General features: G+C 42.2%; 3 protein-coding genes across 4 annotated transcripts in view; all 3 read right to left on the minus strand.

Annotated features, from left to right (window-relative positions):
- The window catches only part of acot7 (acyl-CoA thioesterase 7), a 51,315-nt gene extending 50,449 nt beyond the window's left edge, over positions 1–866 (minus strand). The window contains exon 1 of one of the 2 annotated variants that reach the window (XM_035158021.2): positions 483–866. In XM_035158021.2, the coding sequence (XP_035013912.1) occupies positions 483–532 (50 nt within the window). In that variant the 5' untranslated portion in view covers positions 533–866. The remainder of the gene's footprint in view (positions 1–482) is intronic. The other variant, XM_035158022.2, reaches the window with a different exon arrangement.
- An 871-nt stretch (positions 867–1,737) lies between these two features.
- Positions 1,738–2,839, minus strand: LOC118111339 (transcription factor HES-2-like). The gene is made up of 4 exons (XM_035159830.2): positions 2,707–2,839; positions 2,508–2,603; positions 2,306–2,393; positions 1,738–2,205 (listed from the first exon to the last, which is right to left on the minus strand). The coding sequence occupies exons 1-4, from the start codon at positions 2,794–2,796 to the stop codon at positions 1,874–1,876; spliced, it is 606 nt and encodes a 201-aa protein (XP_035015721.2). The 5' UTR covers positions 2,797–2,839; the 3' UTR covers positions 1,738–1,873.
- An 8,898-nt stretch (positions 2,840–11,737) lies between these two features.
- On the minus strand, positions 11,738–13,115 carry LOC118111354 (transcription factor HES-2). The gene is made up of 3 exons (XM_035159866.2): positions 12,949–13,115; positions 12,662–12,845; positions 11,738–12,551 (listed from the first exon to the last, which is right to left on the minus strand). The coding sequence occupies exons 1-3, from the start codon at positions 13,036–13,038 to the stop codon at positions 12,211–12,213; spliced, it is 615 nt and encodes a 204-aa protein (XP_035015757.1). The 5' UTR covers positions 13,039–13,115; the 3' UTR covers positions 11,738–12,210.
- Positions 13,116–17,943: the final 4,828 nt, after the last annotated feature.

Consider the following 17,943-nt stretch of genomic DNA (forward strand, 5'->3'; position numbering starts at 1 on the left):
TTTTATTGTCTTTTCAGAATAATAACAATAGATCAGCTACAAGTGGTGTCATTAACCACACGTCCCAGACAAACCATTAACCGGAACCATATTATTCAAGCTTAAAAGCCATGAAATAAAACTTTTAATGGCGACCTCGACGTGTCCTTGGTATTTGTAGCGCGTCATACCGGTGCTTGAGGTCATCATGCGGGCGACATGAGTCGGACCGTGTGCACCGCGGCTCGGGCTGAACTCCCCCCCCTGTCACTGATTCACATGATCAGACTCTGTGGAGCCGGGTGGGACAGAGCCGCAGTGTCTGTGGGGACCACGGTGTGGACATGAAGGTGTCTGTGCGTTACCACAGGACATGGAGCGGATTGCCTCGTGCTGTGAGGAGGAGCGCTCACGCGATGACGCCGGTGTTCTCGTCGGTCGCAAGTTATAAGCATGTGAAGGCTGCTCACACGTCCGGGATCGAGTCGTGTTAAACGTCCTACCTGCACAACTGGAGGGAGGATGCTGCCTCGCGCGGCTCCGGTGCCGTCATGCTGCTGCTGCTGCTGATGATGGTGGTGGTGGTGATGATGAGCTCTCGGGTCTCTTTGTTCCTATGCGATGTGAGGGGGGAATCGGACTCATCCGGTGTTCAGCAGCCGCCCTGTTCACGGTCTCTCTGAGAAATGACTCATCCCGGAGAAAAGTACACACTTCACAGAAGCGCTAGAATAATGGTTTGCGCCCAGGAGCTAAAATATCTTAGAATAGGCCAAAACAAATGAGATGTTCCACAGTGAGCGGAACCTTTCGAGGAAGTAAACGGGGAAGAGAAGCAAGAGAAGTAGGAACCACTGCCGGTGTCAGTGTCTACATCTGCCAAATGGGGGCAGCAGAGACCACATTTAACAATATAATACTGTAATCAAAGCCGGGGCAGTGTTTCAAGCTGCCTGCTGTGGGCGCCTCTGACCTCAACATCCACCAGGGAGTCCAACGGTTTTTATTGTGTTGAGATGTGCTTGACATATGTGTGGGCCCCTGCTTCTGCCCATCATATAGGGAGACATTACGCGTCATTGTTGTTGCACCAAAGTTTAATTTAGAGTCTAGTGGACCTGACGTGAGTCTCCGTTCACCTATTGTTAGGTGGAGGCTGCATAAAACGTGTTTTTAGTTTGTGTGATATTTTTTTGGACTTGTTTTTTTGTGTGTCACCTATTTTTCCATACAAATTACATTGAGTCTATCCAGCTATATTAGTGTTTTCCTCTTTTTTATGGCCCTCTTGTAGCCTTTAGTGAGTCAACAATGCGTAATTACGCACGCGTAAAGACCAGTATTCTCACAATAAAGTGAAAACAAATAGACAACACAGCATCTAACCACGACATCGCAGTTTATTTTTGTTAATATAGCATATATACAACATTTGCTGACAATAGCAAAAATAGAACACATCCCAACAGAGATACAACAGAGACACATAATGTGTCTACAATGTTCATCTGCACAGACTCAGGACACTGAATATGGTGCAAATTCATACATACTTTGACCCTTTGGGTCTTACAGGGCTGTTTCAACAGCCCTTAATCATTTAGTCCACGAACAGGACTAAATATTTAACGTATACATACATGCAGATTTAAAAAATACGACTGTCTAAACTTGTCAACTTATACAGGACAAAAGACTTGTGCGCAAAACGTAAGTATATAATACTCAATCATTACGATTTAACGATGAATTCTGGCTTTTCATCATCGGAAACGACGCATTAATTCACTGTGTATATTTACAAGTGATACCTTCTGTACACGTTGCCTTCATATGAATCATTTTAGTCTTTCTGCAGGCTTTGGTGAGACTCGGCTTCTTGAAGTCGAGAGATCTACCAAGGTCTCCACATGGCAGCGCTGACAGGCAGCGGAACTGGCTGTGCGCGGCTCGGAGCCACTGCGCTGCTGCTGCTGCGGGACTGAGTCTCCAGTCTGGAGCTGAAGCTGGATTTGAGGCTCAGGAGTCTCTGTTGGATCTGAGGGAGGCTCCTGGAGCTCTGGGCGCAACAGTTCAGGCAGGTTGGGGAGACGGTGGCGGACATGGACTGCTGAACGAAGCAGTTCACCCGCTGGCACGCGTCTTGATCCAGGCTCGTTTTGGGAAGCAGAGTTGAGACGCGCTGGAGGCAGGCTTTGTAGCCTTCTCTGTAACTGTCTGCGGAATCTGAAAAGACAATGAAATGTTAGTTTCGTTGTTCAAAAACAATGTTCAAATCAATTACGAATCAACTGTTTATCTGCAAACAAGCAGAACTATAACCCACCTTTGGTGTTAACAGGGGGGATGTCGCTGAGGAACCTCGCGGTCATTTCAAGGATGTCGGCTTTCTCAAGCTTGGAATAGCGAGTCTTCTGGAGAAAATTATCAGAAGAACATGTTTAATACATCATTTTTAACGTAACCTTGATGTTAGTATATGTGAAAAGCATATATATTGCATATACTGAATTGACATTATAACTTACATCTCTGCCTGTGAGGGGAAGGATGAGGCTTTTCAGGTGGTTCAGGCTGTCGTTGATACGAGCGCGCCTTCTTTTTTCCATCAGAGGTTTCATAGTCTGAAAAGTACAAATGATGTTTAGTATTCATTCGTTGCATCAAGAGGAATAAATGGGGGAAAACATTTTAAATAACGAAACAAAATTCAGTGACTTCACATACCTTTCTGAGCTCAAGGGCCTGTTTTCTTTTGGCCACAGTTACTCGTGGAGAAAAAGCTTGGAGAGCTTCACAAGTCATGTTTGGAGACATTTTCAGCGTCGTCTTTGTGCCAGAGAAGTGTCCGGAGTACAAATCTGGGGGAAGAGTGACTCTAACGGCCGAGAGCTGCGGTATTTATCCAGGTCCGTGGCTTCGGTCTTCGTGCGTCACGGGTACGCCCCCAAGCCGACACAAAACGATTTGAAATGACTACGTATACGATGAAAACAACGCCAGCGCCTCACATTTGGGAATGATAACCATCTGTCTTCTACTCTAATCCAAGCGTGACAACTGCAGTGCGTGTCTGCGGTAAGATCCATCGATCTAATCAAACAAAATGTGCCTCCAAAAGCTGTGCGTAAAGAAGCCTGAAGCTTGGACGCACCAAATACCCATTCACCAAATACAAATCTGCTCCCTCCAAATTAACATACTGTTAAAAAGTAAACAATTTAGGTCAATATTAGTAATTAATTATCATATATAGATGGAAAATAATGTTTATTTATTGAATACAAATAACTGGCGCGTAATTACGCACCAATACGTGGGCTGTATATGGTTGGGAAAAGGCGTAGGGTTAATAGCATGTAAATATTCGCTGAGCTACTGATGAAACATAACAGAATAAACCAAATATTATGTCATTTAATGTTGAATATTTGAAATATTTAAAGAATAATCCAGCACACTGAGAACAGGGTGCAGTACATACATTGCTGGCATAGGGGTCACGCTTGCGTGCGTGTAAAGTGTCTATGGAGATACAGACTCTTAAATCACATACCCAAGCCACGCTACTTTCATATAACATCTGCTCCTAGATTTTGACAACAATAGTTTTGCATATGACGTTTTGTGCAGTTTCAGCCCGGGGGAGTCTCTACCTGTAGGGAGTATCCCCCTGCTGCCAGCCACTCACGCATGCATGCAGGGCGGTGGGGGCTGAAAACCAGAGGCTGCATGTTCTTCAATCCCAATAGCCATCGCACATATACAGTAAAATTACCCTGGTTTTAAACTCATGGGACATTTAGTACACACAATACTTTGGTACAATACTCAATGTAGTTAATAATCAAAAGCCTCGTGCCCTGTGAGGTATGAATCAAACTTACAATCTTTGAGGTTTTTAAATAAAAACTGCAGAGAGACATGACGACCCATCAAATGCCACTGCACTCAGGGGAACCACGCGTGCAGCACGCGCCACGGGGACCAGATGGCTGTCTGTTACCGACCCTTCCACCCCACCCACCTCCATCTAGGAGCCCCCCAACACACATGCACTCCTCCTGCTCACCACACCAGCATCCCGAGGAGCCAATCCCCATGTCCAATCGTAGATCCATCCTCATCCATAAGCACATGCACACACACATACACACGCACCGACCCACAAACAGACACAGACCCTCTCTCTCACACACACACACACACACACACACACACACACACACACACACACACACACACACACACACACACACATACATTGTACACTTTACAAGCCAAGACACATGATCTCCACGCAGTTTTAGCGTGGGTATCCCATCTGCATGCGAGTTGTTAGGGGTCCATGTTAGTGTCCAACTGAAACAAACCAACCCCCCCCTTCCCGTTCACTAACTCCGTGCTGCAATTGTTTTCTATAGCTTGAATGCGTGGATATTTCAGCGTCCACGCCATCACAAAGTACTTGTTTACCAATGCTATAGATGGTGATGACGAAACACAAAGCTCAGTCCGCATGACGCATGGAGATGAAAGATGCTTGTCTGGAGGAGCACGCTGCCTCATACAGCCCCGTCGATTATAACATCACACTGCAAATCGCACAGTGAGAATGTTAACATCTATAAAAGAACGTTTTATTCTGACATGCATGGTGACAACTTGACAAAAATAAAAGTATACAACCCATATAGCATTTAAAATATAAATGTGTCAGGTATAGGAAACAAAGGAAAACTGCTATCCAAGGGATTTGAATTTCACTGACATTACTCTAAAGTCTGCAGCCAACGTTGTACTCACATTTTTGTAGTTTATAACCTTTATATTGTTTTCTACCTAACTATGACTTACTTATGTTGTTGGATTTCTTTCCTTTTTATGACGCAATATTAATGTTTACTGCAGTTTACATTGACTTGTATGTGGTTCCGCTATATGCACATGCAGGATATATTTTATTTTTACTTCTACAACTTGAAATGGACAAAATAAAGTGCAGAATCCAAATGTGGAGTCGCCATCATGTTCTGCTTTAAAAATAAATATGAAAAGAGACAAGCGTTGCTGGCCTGAAATTGAGAGGCACACTTGCTGCACGCGCCCCTCTCCGCCCCGCTGGGATGGATGGGATGATGGTGATGATGACGATGGGGGTTGGGCGGAGGTCGCTGGGTGGGGGCAACCACTTCTCCTGAGTTTTTGCTCTTACGGTTAGAGTCCTCCTTTGTCTCTACAGGCAAATTCGGCGTCGGTGACCCATCTGTGCAGGCCGGATAACAGGGAGCCTTTGTCTGACAATGTTCCGACACTTCATGGGAATTAAGAGTCACATGGTGGAGACGCAACAAGCGGGACTCCACCTGACTCCTGCCGCTGCTGTGATGTGGCTCCGGTGTCACACACAACGCCAAGCATCGTTGCCAGCTACGGACAATGTCTGATCCCTACACATGCACAGGAGCAGTTAAAAGAAATATAAAATGTTGCTGAAATGTGTTGACCGCAGTGTTTATCCATTATTCTGTTCAGCAGTGAAAGCAAACTTGAACACAACACGTCTCTCTGCAATAAAACATAGTGAAATGAGACTTTATCATCATTTAATGTCAGTTTCTCAGAACACCAAGTGCAAGTCGTAACATTTTGACTTTACATTTGTGGACAGTCTTCATTTATATTCATATATTTAGCCAGTGGCTAATTTGGTCATTTTCGTTGCTTTTGTGAGATTTAATCCCTTTCTTGTAATTCAACAAAATCAGTAAAAACTTGTTAATAATATCAATTTGAAATCTTTTGTACATTAGTGTCCTTTGCACATTACTTGAATTTGTAAAACGTATACCAATTTCAGAATATAATTCCGTATGTATGCCTTTTATTGTAAAAATTCACCTGTATTTACATACCCTTTCTATATTCAGATCATATTGTATAACACTGTGGATTTATACACATATAGTACATACCATTTTAAAGTCATATTCATATTGTATACCATGCCTTCCTACACTCAGTCTTGCAACAGTCTATATATGCATATGTATATATAAATATATATTAATATCGCCTCACATAAATACAGTAAACATCCGATTGTAATCATCCTGTGCCACTACACTTCACTCAAGTATGTTTCTCTACAAATATGAAAGTCTGTAGTGAAAGTTGTATATTATATACATATTATCTTATCTTATCTTAAGCAAATCATAGAAACCCCTTGCTTGAGAAGAGTTTCTAGTAGATGATATGGGCTAAGATATAAAATACATGTCTTTGTAAGTATTGACCCACAGATAAATCATGGTGCAGTCACTTGGTTGTAGAAATCAAAGCTGGTTAGAGAGTGTGAAGTCAAAGACTTTTAGAGCATAAATGCATCAGTATCTCAAGGTCAAAGAGCTGGAGAGTCAGTGTCATGAAACCTGTGAAGACAAACTCAACAACTCAGCCAAAAATGACTGACAACCACGAGTGAGTGACCGCACAAGACACCAAGAGGACTCTGAAAACCGTGACACTGTTTCGAGCTTCAGACTGGAAAGTCAGTGCCTAGCTCATGATAACACATCAGCAGCTTTATGGAAGAGTGGGAGAGACCACTTTGAAAAAGCGTATGCCATCTCAGCTACAGTATGTCAGGAGGCACACCTTCCCTCCATGTTAAGTGGTGTAAGTGTTTGTTACAAAGGTCTAAAATAAACCATGGTGCTGTGGAGAATGCTTCTATGCAGCAGGACCCTGAAGGCTTGAGAGTAGGGGATGGATGCAGCTATAGAGCAAAGATGGTGACGTCTGCAAGAGACCTGCGACCTGGAGATTTGGAGATGTGTTGTCCAACATGATAGTGAGCCTGAGCATGAAGCCACACAGTCAAAGTCCAGATTCAATTCAATTCAATTCAATTTTAGTAGCGTCTTCATAATATACATTATCTCAAGGCACTTTACATAGAAGGTCAAGACATTAAAAATGAGAGAGAGAAACCCAACAGTTCCCACAATGAGCAGCAATTTGGCAACTGCGGAGAGAAAAAAGTCAGACTCAGTGTGGGCGGCCATCTGCCTCGACTGGTTGGGGTGAGCAGAGAAAAATGGGGAGGAGAGGGTAGATGATGGAAACGAGGGGAGAGCAGAGAGAGGGGGAGGGTAGGTGGAGGAGAGGGGGGGAAAGAGGAGAGAGAGACCATGCAGGAACAGTTGTGCACCATCAGGTTTCAGCTCTGACAGACTAGTTGTTATAATGAAAACAATACGAGTAATAATTATGGATGTAAAGATGTTATTAATGACAGCAGCAACAATTCATGTAATAATTGTAGTAATATTAGCTGTTGTCTGAATCCTGCAGCTCTGGAGTCAGAGATACCTGCAGAGACAGAGAGACAGAGAGACAGAGAGACAGAGAGACAGAGAGAAAGGGAGATAGGAGGTATTGGAGGGAAAAAACACAAAGGCAGAGACTGAAGGGGAGAAGTGCTCAGTGCTTGATGGGAGTTCCCCCAGCAGTCTAGAGCTGTAGCAGCATAAGGGATGGTTCAGGACTCACTTGATCCAGCCCTAACTATAGGCTTTATCAAAAAGGAACATTTTAAGTCCAACCTTAAATGTAGGGATGGTGTCTGCCTCCTGAACCCAGAGTGGGAGCTGGTTCCACAGGAGAGGAGCCTGGTAGCTGAAGGCTCTACTTCCCATTCTACTCTTACAGACTCTAGGAACCACAACAGAGCCTGTATTTTGGAGCGAAGTGATCGATTGGGACAATACAGTGTTATGAGCTCCTTGATATATGAAGGGGCTTGATTGTTAAAGGGATAGTTTACAGATTATCTACTCACCACTAAGCCGATGGAGGGGTGGGGGAAGTGTTTGAGTACACAAAACCCTTCTGGAGTCTCAGGGGTAAACAGTGTTGCAGCTGATTCCAATATTGGAGTCAATTGTGTCCTCTTCTTCAGACGTAATAAAACAACAGAAAAAATATAACATGCCTCCATACTGCTTGTGTCGTGTCATCCATGTTTCCACAAGCCCCGACATTCATATTGGACTCAAAACAGTGTCATTTACACCATGTTTACAGCCTAAAAGTCCTCTGATAGCCTCCTCAGAGGCACGTTCACGTACCCTTGGGCACACGGAACACCGCACACACTTTCGCCCAAGGGGTGCGTGAATGTGGCTATGTCCGCTAGCATTGCCACTTCCGGTAGTGGACTTTTAGGCTTTGAACTTCGTGTAAATGACGCAGTTTGGTGTCAAATATGAATGTCTGGGCTTGCGGACACTTGCATGACACCACACGAGCAGTATGGAGGCATGTTGGGATTTTTTTCTGTTTTATAACCTCTGAAGAAGGGGTCCCTTTGGCTGAAACACTGTTTACCCCTGAGACTCCTCAAGTGTAAAGTGGACTCAAACACTTCATCCACTCCTCCATCGGCATAGTGGTGAGTAGATATTGGGTGAGTTTTCATTTTTCTTTGAACTATCCCTTTAAGGGCTTTATATGTGAGGAGCAGGATCTTGAATACTATTCTGAATTATACAGGGAGCCACTGCAGAGAAGCTTAGACAGGACTAATATGATCTCTCTTTCTAGTTCCTGTCAGCACTCATGCTGCAGAATTTTGGACAAGCTGGAGGCTTTTCACAGACTTACTGGGACATCCTGATGATAAAGAATCACAGTAATCCAGTCTAGAGGTAACAAATGCATTAACTAGTTTCTCAGCATCCTTCTGAGACAGGATGTTCCTAATTTTCATAATATTGCTCAGGTGGAAGAAATCTATCCTAGAGACTTGTTTTATATGTGGGTCAAACGACATGTCCTGGTCAAACATAACTCCAAGTTCCTCACAGTAGAGGCGGGGTTAATACCATCCAAGGTGAGTATCTGGTCTGACAGTGTTTCTCTGAGATGTTTTGGGCCAATTACAATGACCTCACTTTGTCTGAATTTAGTAAGTAATCCATGACTAACTTGTGTGTGCATGGAAGAGTCATTGTTAATGTTAACAAATTGAAATCTATCCGTTCTTTTAATCTCTAAATTCCAGTCTCTGTAACAGAATCTTATTATCTATGGTGTCAAATGCGGCATTAAGATCCAGCAGGACAAGTACAGAGACAAGTCAGTTATCTGATGCCATGAAAAGCTACTAACCCTGTATGGAAGTGATGCTTTCTATCATTGTGGTGTGGAGTGGTCTGGCGCAGATAAACCCTTTGAAAAACTAATACATACAGAGAATGATGCCATAGAACATTTTATATTATCTAGTTTGACAGTCACAACTGAAAAAGAAAACAAATAAATAAATCTTGGAATACACAACAATGACCTCCTAATTCCTTGCTTTGGGGATGTCTATGTTGAATTGATCATGTCGTTTGAATGCGGTTTCCAAAGTTTGCAGCTGCAGTTTGTTGTTTTTTCCCTTCACCTTGGTGAACTCGGGTAACTCTTCAGTATGCTGGTTTTTTAAATGCTTTATGAAATTGGTAGTGTTGTTATGGGCAACATTGATGCCAATATTTGAAACTGCAGTCTTTCATACTGCACACATATCCGTTATACTTGTGGGACTTTCTAGCATCGAATATGGTGAAATTGCTGACATTAGCTAGCACTGGCTAATGCTACACTACCAGAAATCACTTCCTCTTTACCGCTGTAAAATGTAAATGGTCTTTTGTCTGTTAGTGATGAACAATGCCACGTCACATTATAATCATTTGTTCATTTCTAGACATTCAGTCTACAAACAAGGAATATGCAAAGTCCAGTAAGAGCCAGCCAAGAATTGTAACAATTTAAAAACAAGTTAACTTATCCAATCAACTGAAAAATAAAAAAACATTTTCATGGTGATGTTTCGAGTACATGTCTCAGAACATCTGTGGAAGAGCCTTGTGCAACGTTACTGGTCCAACCAACTGCCCCCAGACCCAGACATGTTCAGTTTTCTGCCATAAATAATAAACAAAGCAAGCTCTCCTAACTGAAAAACTGGAATTAGTGAATACTTGGCATTTGTGCCTGAATGAAATATAAATAATTAATCAAAAAACTCTACTTGTGTGCAGGTTCCATTTTATACAAAAAGTCTGTAAACCGTGCAGCTTCATAACTCAGACGCTGAAGCCTCATATCAGATCCTCCAACTTTTACAAGCAGCCAGTTACCATTTCAATCCACATAGGATTTGATAATTGTTTTAAGATAAAAATGTGAACCTGCCTTTTAAGATACCATTAGTGCAATTTTGCAGTTAGGTTTGCATTACCTTTGTATGGTATTCTCGATCAATTTTTTATCCTACAGAACCGATGTTTCAGATCATCCCAATGCAGCTTGGCAGTTCACCAGAAGAGTTGTCAGCCAAAAACAATATTAACAAATGCTCATATCTTGATATATTATAGATACCTGCACAATATAAGCCTTCATAATGCATTGTGGTTTCATATATCAAAGTCATAATATTTTTTAAGTAAATAATAAAATGGAGTATTGGACTGTGGCATTATGAGTCTTTATTCAATTAAACATAAAACATAGTATTATCTATACAGTAATAATAACACCAACCAGAATTTAAGGAAAATATTACTAATATACAGTACATAATATTATATATTAATGTTATATGTATAATTGCTGGGGATAGCTTTGTTTGTTTGAAGAGTGGACAGCTTATTTTCTGCTTAATTGTAAATTATTTTGTTGTTAAATTGACAATATATCCACAAGTTCCTACTAACATAAATGCACATAGGCTACAAACTGTGGAACTGCTGAATATGACTTAGTCTATAGAAGTCAAAGACAAATATTGAGGGAGATAAGGTGGATTCTTCTTTGAAATATGACTTCTGTGAAAGAAGCTGTAACAAGAAACATCTACAAAAAGAGACTGTACAATGTGTTGGGAAAAAGAACAAACACAGGAAGGAAAAAAAACATTATAGACAACTACAGGCATGACAGCAAAACTCCAAAGCCCTGTAACATTATTGGGTTATTATACTGTGAAATCTCACATACATGTAGTGTGAAAAGCAGTTGGTCTTTTGCTTTCTCATTTTTTGTGATGAGATGTGAACTCATAATTAATTAGATATTGCACCATAATGTAAAACCACTGAGAAACTAATACTGATCCTCACAAGGACATCCTGTGTTTTATAAATGTTAAAACATGGACCACTTGCATTTAACTTGCACAACTTCAGCAGAATCTGTAACACATATTTTATATTTGTTCATTTTTCTTTTATTTGTATGAATCTAGTTTTATTGTAGACCATAGTTTTGTTCCTGCTTCTTACTTTGCTCTATGTTCGTTATGGACCAAACACCAAAGCAAACTTAAACCAACTTCATAATCAATCTGATTGTGGTTCTGGAAAACCCGCGTGTGTTGCGCGTTGTGTCAGATCTGTCATTGTAATTCACAGCAGTGATCATCTCTGTGTGTGTCCCGTCACACAACCAGTCACCAACCAGTCACCAACCTCTTCCCACCAATTTGGCGGCAACTAGAGAGGCGCCACACATCAGCAACAATAGAGCAGCTGCTCTGCAGCATCAATGGGCTCCGGCTGACCTGTGGCTTTATGCGTTTACCCGCCATTTTATTCCTTTCATAACCCTGAGAGTCTCTTCAGGGCAACTGGGATTCATAATAAACTTGAGACACTTATAACACCACGAGGTATAAAGATCAAACCACACAAACATATTCAATGAGTGAACGTTTATTGAAAATCATGTGTCAATGACAGAACATTTGTTTCACAAAACAGTTTGTTTTCTCTTCTATGCCATCAATGTATAACAAATAAACCTATTTAACACATAGTGTTTACAGACTATTATGTTGCACAGACCAAAATACTTTTAAGTCCATCGTGCAAACCTCAAATAAAATAACCCTTGGGGTTTTACAAAAGTGTTGTCTACAACCCGTATCTTTGACACCCCAAAGAGGATTGCGTCTTAAAAAGTTCATAAACTTTACCGTTTCTTTAAGATCTGTGCTCGTGTGCCCGCTGGCATTAAACGCAAAATGAGCCAAATGCTGAATTCAATCATTATACAGCAACTCCAATAATTCTTCTTCTTATATCACCAAGACTAGAGTGAGGCTATTGTAATACATCTAGTACATCACAAAATAAATAACACACATGAGAAATGAAATGTCCATCTAGTCTACCAAGGTCTCCACATGGCAGCGCTGACAGGCAGCGGAACTGGCTGTGCGCGGCTGGGAGCCACTGCGCTGCTGCTGCTGCTGCTGCTGCGGGACTGAGTCTCCAGTCTGGAGCTGAAGCTGGATTTGAGGCTCAGGAGTCTCTGTTGGATCTGAGGGAGGCTCCTGGAGCTCTGGGCGCAACAGTTCAGGCAGGTTGGGGTGACGGTGGCGGACATGGACTGCTGAACGAAGTCGTTCACCCGCTGGCACGCGTCTTGATCCAGGCTCGTTTTGGGAAGCAGAGCGGAGACGCGCTGGAGGCAGGCTTTGTAGCCTTCTCTGTAACTGTCTGCGGAATCTGGAGGAAGCGAAGAAAAGGTTTGATTAGAAACTGGAAATCCAAGAGAAGGATGTGTGAGGTAAAGCATTTTAAAATAAGAATATCATAGTTCAAGCGGAGACGCTCACCTTTGACAGGAGAGGCAGGAAGATCTCTGAGGAACCGAACTGTCATTTCCAGAATATCAGCTTTCTCCAGTTTGGAGTAGCGTGCGTTGTCTTTTCCAACAAGAGGCAGAATGAGGCCCTTCAGATGAGTGAGACTGTCGTTGATACGAGCACGTCTTTTCTTCTCTAGCAAGGGTTTCAGAGTCTGGAAGAAATGAACAGTTATTATGTTGCTCTTTTAAAGAATCAGGACCATGAAACATTTCCAGATGAAATAAACAGTTGTCTAGTCTCTAAGCCTTCCTTACCTTTCTCAGTTCGTTGGCTTGTTTTCTCTGGGCCACGGTGGACCTGGCGGGGAGAGGCTGGTTGGCCTCAGTGGTGATGCTGGGACTCATTTTGTTCGCTTCTTGGTGTTGTGCTTTTGGATGAGAGATACTTGCTCTGTGAGCGGCTGAGCTGAAGTGTGAGGCAGAGCTGGCGAGCCTCCTATTTATGTGGGCCCGGCGCGTCAGGGCGGGGGGGACACAAGGGGAGGAAGGGGTGGGGGCGATGCCCCTGGGAGAGGAGCGGTGCTTCTATCTGGACCATCTGGCCTCTGGTGGGACCCTGCATCCGTCTACCGCTGGTATGCGGAATTTCATGATGGTGATGCGATTTATTGCGTTTAAAATTTGAAGATTTAACTTTAATTTTCATCCAAGATCCGATTACGCACACGAGCCAATGTTGTTGTCTTCTGATACAGCACATGTACAACAGCATATACGTCTAACTTGCTGTTCCGATTTTCCAAGCACTGCTTAATGTTTCGTCTGCCTTTGTTAAGTTTATTATCTTTTTGTACGATATATAAATCGGTTTATGTTTCAATTCTCCACAAATGATTGGGTTAATTGGTCAAAGATGTGCTGTTGTGTGATGACAAGTCAGACGGTTATATTGCTATAAACGAGCACTGAAAACGTTTTATATATACTTATAATATGAAAATACAAACCACATCAGTCCGTGTATTAATGCTCATGGGCTCAACTTGCCCCAAAACACAGAACCAGACGAGCGTTACTGTGGGGACAGGAATAATCTATTCCTCAAATTAATAAATCAGCCACCCAAGCCACGCTATGTATGGATTAACATCTGCTTATGGAACCCCCAGCAGCTTGTTTCCAATACCAACAACACGGTGTTTACCTGGCGTGCATGTGGGGGAGGAGACTGAGTGACAACCTGCAACACAGGCACAGGACCGCGTATATCTGAAGTATGAACATATGTGTGCACAAAGAGCCACGCAACACACAAGTCTGCACCCACACTGCATGGATAACACGATGAGGGACAGGCCAATGACATAGGAGAAGACTGGGCCTTTATGGAATAAAGCTATCCCTTGTTTGTATAAACCAACTTATAACATCGCATATATTTCAAACTTAATTTCAATGTTGTAGTTTTTTTTTTTATTTCAAACCCGTTGAGGAGTTTCAGTGAATCTCTGCTGTTGGCCATGACACCAAACAGCGCTGTGGGCTGCCAGTGGGATTCACGCGTTCGGCACGCGCCACAGCAGCGCAACAGATGGGTGAACACCCCCTCCCCTTTTTCCTCTTCCATGTCGACACACCACAAACACTACCCTCCCCCACTCCCAGCCCCTGTCTGTCAGCGCTGCACCACTCCGCTGCTGGTCCCATCAGCATCCCGGCTCCTGCTCCTCACCATCACTGTTTTACAATGCTTTTTTTTTTTGGAGGGAGTTTGGCTTGGGTCACGGTGCATTAACACAATGGCACTGTTGTAAAAGAAAAAAACACAGCACTAGGCCTACAACAATATAAGGAAACCCTATGAGGTTCACAAGGAAAAAAGCAGACTATTAGAACCAAATCTATTTAAATATCGTTTATATGTAAACTGATGTTGCAGCTAAATGTTATAGATACTTTAATATATTTCAATCACATCCATTGATAGATCTTTTGTGCTCAATATCATGAACAATACATCTATGCGAAATACTGGCTTTACGCAGCAATTTTACGCAAGGAACTGTTCGTTGAAGTGCTTAAATTTAACTTCTTTTTGAATGCCACTTTTATTTACATTCATAAACAGATGTGCGGCTCAACAAGCTCGTATCATTTTGGTTTAAAAGAAAAGACGCTGCTCTTCGGCTGCAAGCTGCCCCGCGGTAATTTGAGGGGTTTTCCACCCTTATTTTTTTCCAGGCATTATAGATGCGCGGTTTCGCACGCGTCCTGCCCCATGGGGCCCCTCCACATAACTGCCATCAAGTCCAGTCTGGGAAAGGACCCTGTGATATGAGACCAAAAAAAAAAAAAGTTGAAGAGAGGCTTCGGTTAGGAGCCTTTTTGTCCTGGTTTCAGCGTGGGTATCCATCTGTGCAAGCTGAGAGCACAGGGATCCTTTGTTGAAGGACGTACAGAAAAAGTGGAATCACCAAGAATTTTACAGCGACTGAACGGGGAAAGAGATATGATGAGTTTCTTTGTTTCTTATGGTTAAACCACAGGTTGTTGAACTCGGAATCTGACAATAAGATTCAAGTCTGAGAAAGAAAACTCGTAAGGATATTTGTATATCATTAATGTTGCTGATTATTAAGAACAATAAACAAACACAATCTATTTTGTGCAAGGGCATTTTATAATCTGGATCAAACTGTGAAAAGGTGAAGAACATCTTTAGTATATTCCCAAAAAACGTTTTACATTTGAATGAGTTTGGAGTGAAATTACAATGGGGGAGAGATAATTTGTGCGTATAACCGGCATGAGACTGACACGAGCCAACATGACCAGGCAGATGGGGGCTGCGCGGGTTTATTGAGCCGTGAAACCAAAAGCGTCACCGGAGTCTTCCTCGCTGAAGATGATCGTCGCCACCACAGCTACACGGAGGATGTCAGACCTCTGTGTTTTTCCAGACTCCAAATCGCGACTGCAGCTCAAAGGATGTCTGGCATCCCAAGCCAAAATCTACGCCAACATTATAAGAATGACTCTGAAGCATCTGTACAATGCACTGCAGGCTGGTGTTTGTCCCGATGCTGCACGTGGTTCAGACTGAACATGATTGCAACTCTTTATCTTCCCACTTTGTGATCAAATTCATCTTAAATGTAACTGGTTTAACCTTTTTATTATTATTATCATAGTGTTGTAACATTAATAAGCATTAAACTGCCATGTTTTTAATCACAAATCTTGTAAAGGGTAGCATCCTTCTGTTCCCCTTGAACCAAGTTTTACATATAAAAATATCCTTCATATTTCTCATTTGGGTCTATGAGTGGGAAGACCCTATAAACATTGGAAATGTGTTATAAATCTATAACAGTACAGTATATGCATAGTAAATTCTGGATGAAGCTCAATGTGTTATTACTTTTGCAATTGAGATTTTTCAATTTCAAATGGTGAGAATTCTTAGAGAAGCTTGATGTGAATGCTTTTTTCTAGTGGAAAAAACTGCAACACAGTCAAATACTTGATTCTAACTAATAGTCAGAGTCCTCAGTGATTGGTACTGATGATTGATTTCAGAAAAGAGTACAACATTTTATTTTCTAGAAATATTCATATTGAAATTGCTGTTTGAAAGCCAGTTTCACTTGAAAATGCAAACAAAAAACAATTTGCACAGTAGAAACGCATGTGCAAGACAAAGGGATGGTTCACCAAAAAATGGGTGAACTGTTTAAGTCCACAAAACACTTTTGGAGTTTCAGAGGTAAACACTGTTGCAGCCAAATCAAAGTGTCCTCTGATATTCTCCTCTGGAGCCACGTTCTCACACACACACTGCACAAAAGCTCTCGCCCAGTGGTACGCATGGGGTTGGCGGTAGTATTGCTACTTCCGGTAGCATTGCTACTTCTGGCAGTGGACATTTAGGCTTAAAACATGGAGTAGATTAAACAGTTTTGAGTCGAATTTGAATGTCAGGGCTTACGGACACTCAGAGGACACCACAAGAGCTTTATAGAGGCATTTTGAAAAATCTCTGTTGTTTTTTTATGTTTGAAAAAGTAGTCACCAGTTACTGCAATTGTATTGGGTTTGGCTGCAATGCTGTTTAACCCTGAAACTCCAAAAGTGTTTTGTGGACTCAAACCCCTCACCCACCCCTCCATCGGCATAGTGGTGAGTAGATAGTGAGTGAATTAAATTTTTTCTGTGAACTATCCCTTTAATACACTGAGGTATTTCGTAGGAATGCAGAGCTACTGAATGAATCAAGGAGAAGAACCAACACAAGTCTCAAGTCTGCAGATAAACTAAATGCATCTATAGATGGTCTGTATTTATATTGTGCTTCTCTAGTCTTGATGACCACTCACAGTGCTTTTCTTTACAATACAGGTTTTGCCACAAACACTTTCATACAGTGCATCTCTCTGCAGCACTTTCTTTATCGCACATCGATCACACACTAGCAGCACAGCCATCAGGGGCAAATCTGGGGTCAGTATATTGTCCAAAGACCAAGCACGTGGAATAGGTGAAATTGGGATCGAACCCACTTGGCCTTCACTGCCACAATGTCATTGGGCCCACATGCCATGTGGAATGATAGCACCTAGGTGGTCAGCTCCTGTTAACACAAGTAAACCATAGCAATACCGCACATTCACCAAAGGTGCTAAAGGTGGGGCAAATTGGTTCTGTGATATTTGGGCCATATTCACCATTTACCACATGGGCCACTCAGGTTTACATCCAGATTACACCTTGTCTAGAGCACCACGTGTTTTGCCAAAAAAAGGCACACATTTGTTTTGGGATATGTGGGCCATATTTGCTATGATAAAGTTGGCCACTAGGTTCATATCCATTTAAGTGAAGCATCATTGCCTGAAGTGGGCTGTACCCGTATATCGAGAAACCGCTGACCCCCTGGTTAGTGGACAACTCACTATACCTCCGGAGCCAGAGGAGAAACTCATGGTGAACATGGGATTACATACACACGTAAGAGTCATAGGTAGAACAAGCAGCCAATGGAAATTAAGCTATAGCCAGCAACACAACACTGAGAAGACAGAAACACAGTTATACCAACATGTTCGGGGTCATGGTCCTTATTAGAGTTTATCAACCAAAGTGAGAGAGGCTTTATTCAGCAGTTCCTGACTCCTACATGCACTGACATATTGTATTGATCCAAATAATCTCTGTGTGTATGAGGTAACTGACTGTAGTAAGTTTATAAAAGTAAAAAGACTGGAACACAGAGTTTTGTAGCCTTTCAAACACACGAATCCTGATTGTGGT

This window comes from Hippoglossus stenolepis, chromosome 6 (genome assembly GCF_022539355.2).
Source record: "Hippoglossus stenolepis isolate QCI-W04-F060 chromosome 6, HSTE1.2, whole genome shotgun sequence".
Lineage (NCBI taxonomy): Eukaryota > Metazoa > Chordata > Actinopteri > Pleuronectiformes > Pleuronectidae > Hippoglossus > Hippoglossus stenolepis.

Coding starts and splice junctions, on each gene's coding strand:
- LOC118111339 (XM_035159830.2), bottom strand. CDS start 2,796: ATGTCTCCAAACATGACTTGTGAAGCTCTCCAAGCTTTTTCTCCACGA. Junction 2,604..2,706: donor AGGCCCTTGAGCTCAGAAAG/GTATGTGAAGTC, acceptor TGTACTTTTCAG/ACTATGAAACCTCTGATGGA. Junction 2,206..2,305: donor CCCCCCTGTTAACACCAAAG/GTGGGTTATAGT, acceptor TTGTCTTTTCAG/ATTCCGCAGACAGTTACAGA.
- LOC118111354 (XM_035159866.2), bottom strand. CDS start 13,038: ATGAGTCCCAGCATCACCACTGAGGCCAACCAGCCTCTCCCCGCCAGG. Junction 12,846..12,948: donor AAGCCAACGAACTGAGAAAG/GTAAGGAAGGCT, acceptor CATTTCTTCCAG/ACTCTGAAACCCTTGCTAGA. Junction 12,552..12,661: donor TCCTGCCTCTCCTGTCAAAG/GTGAGCGTCTCC, acceptor CGCTTCCTCCAG/ATTCCGCAGACAGTTACAGA.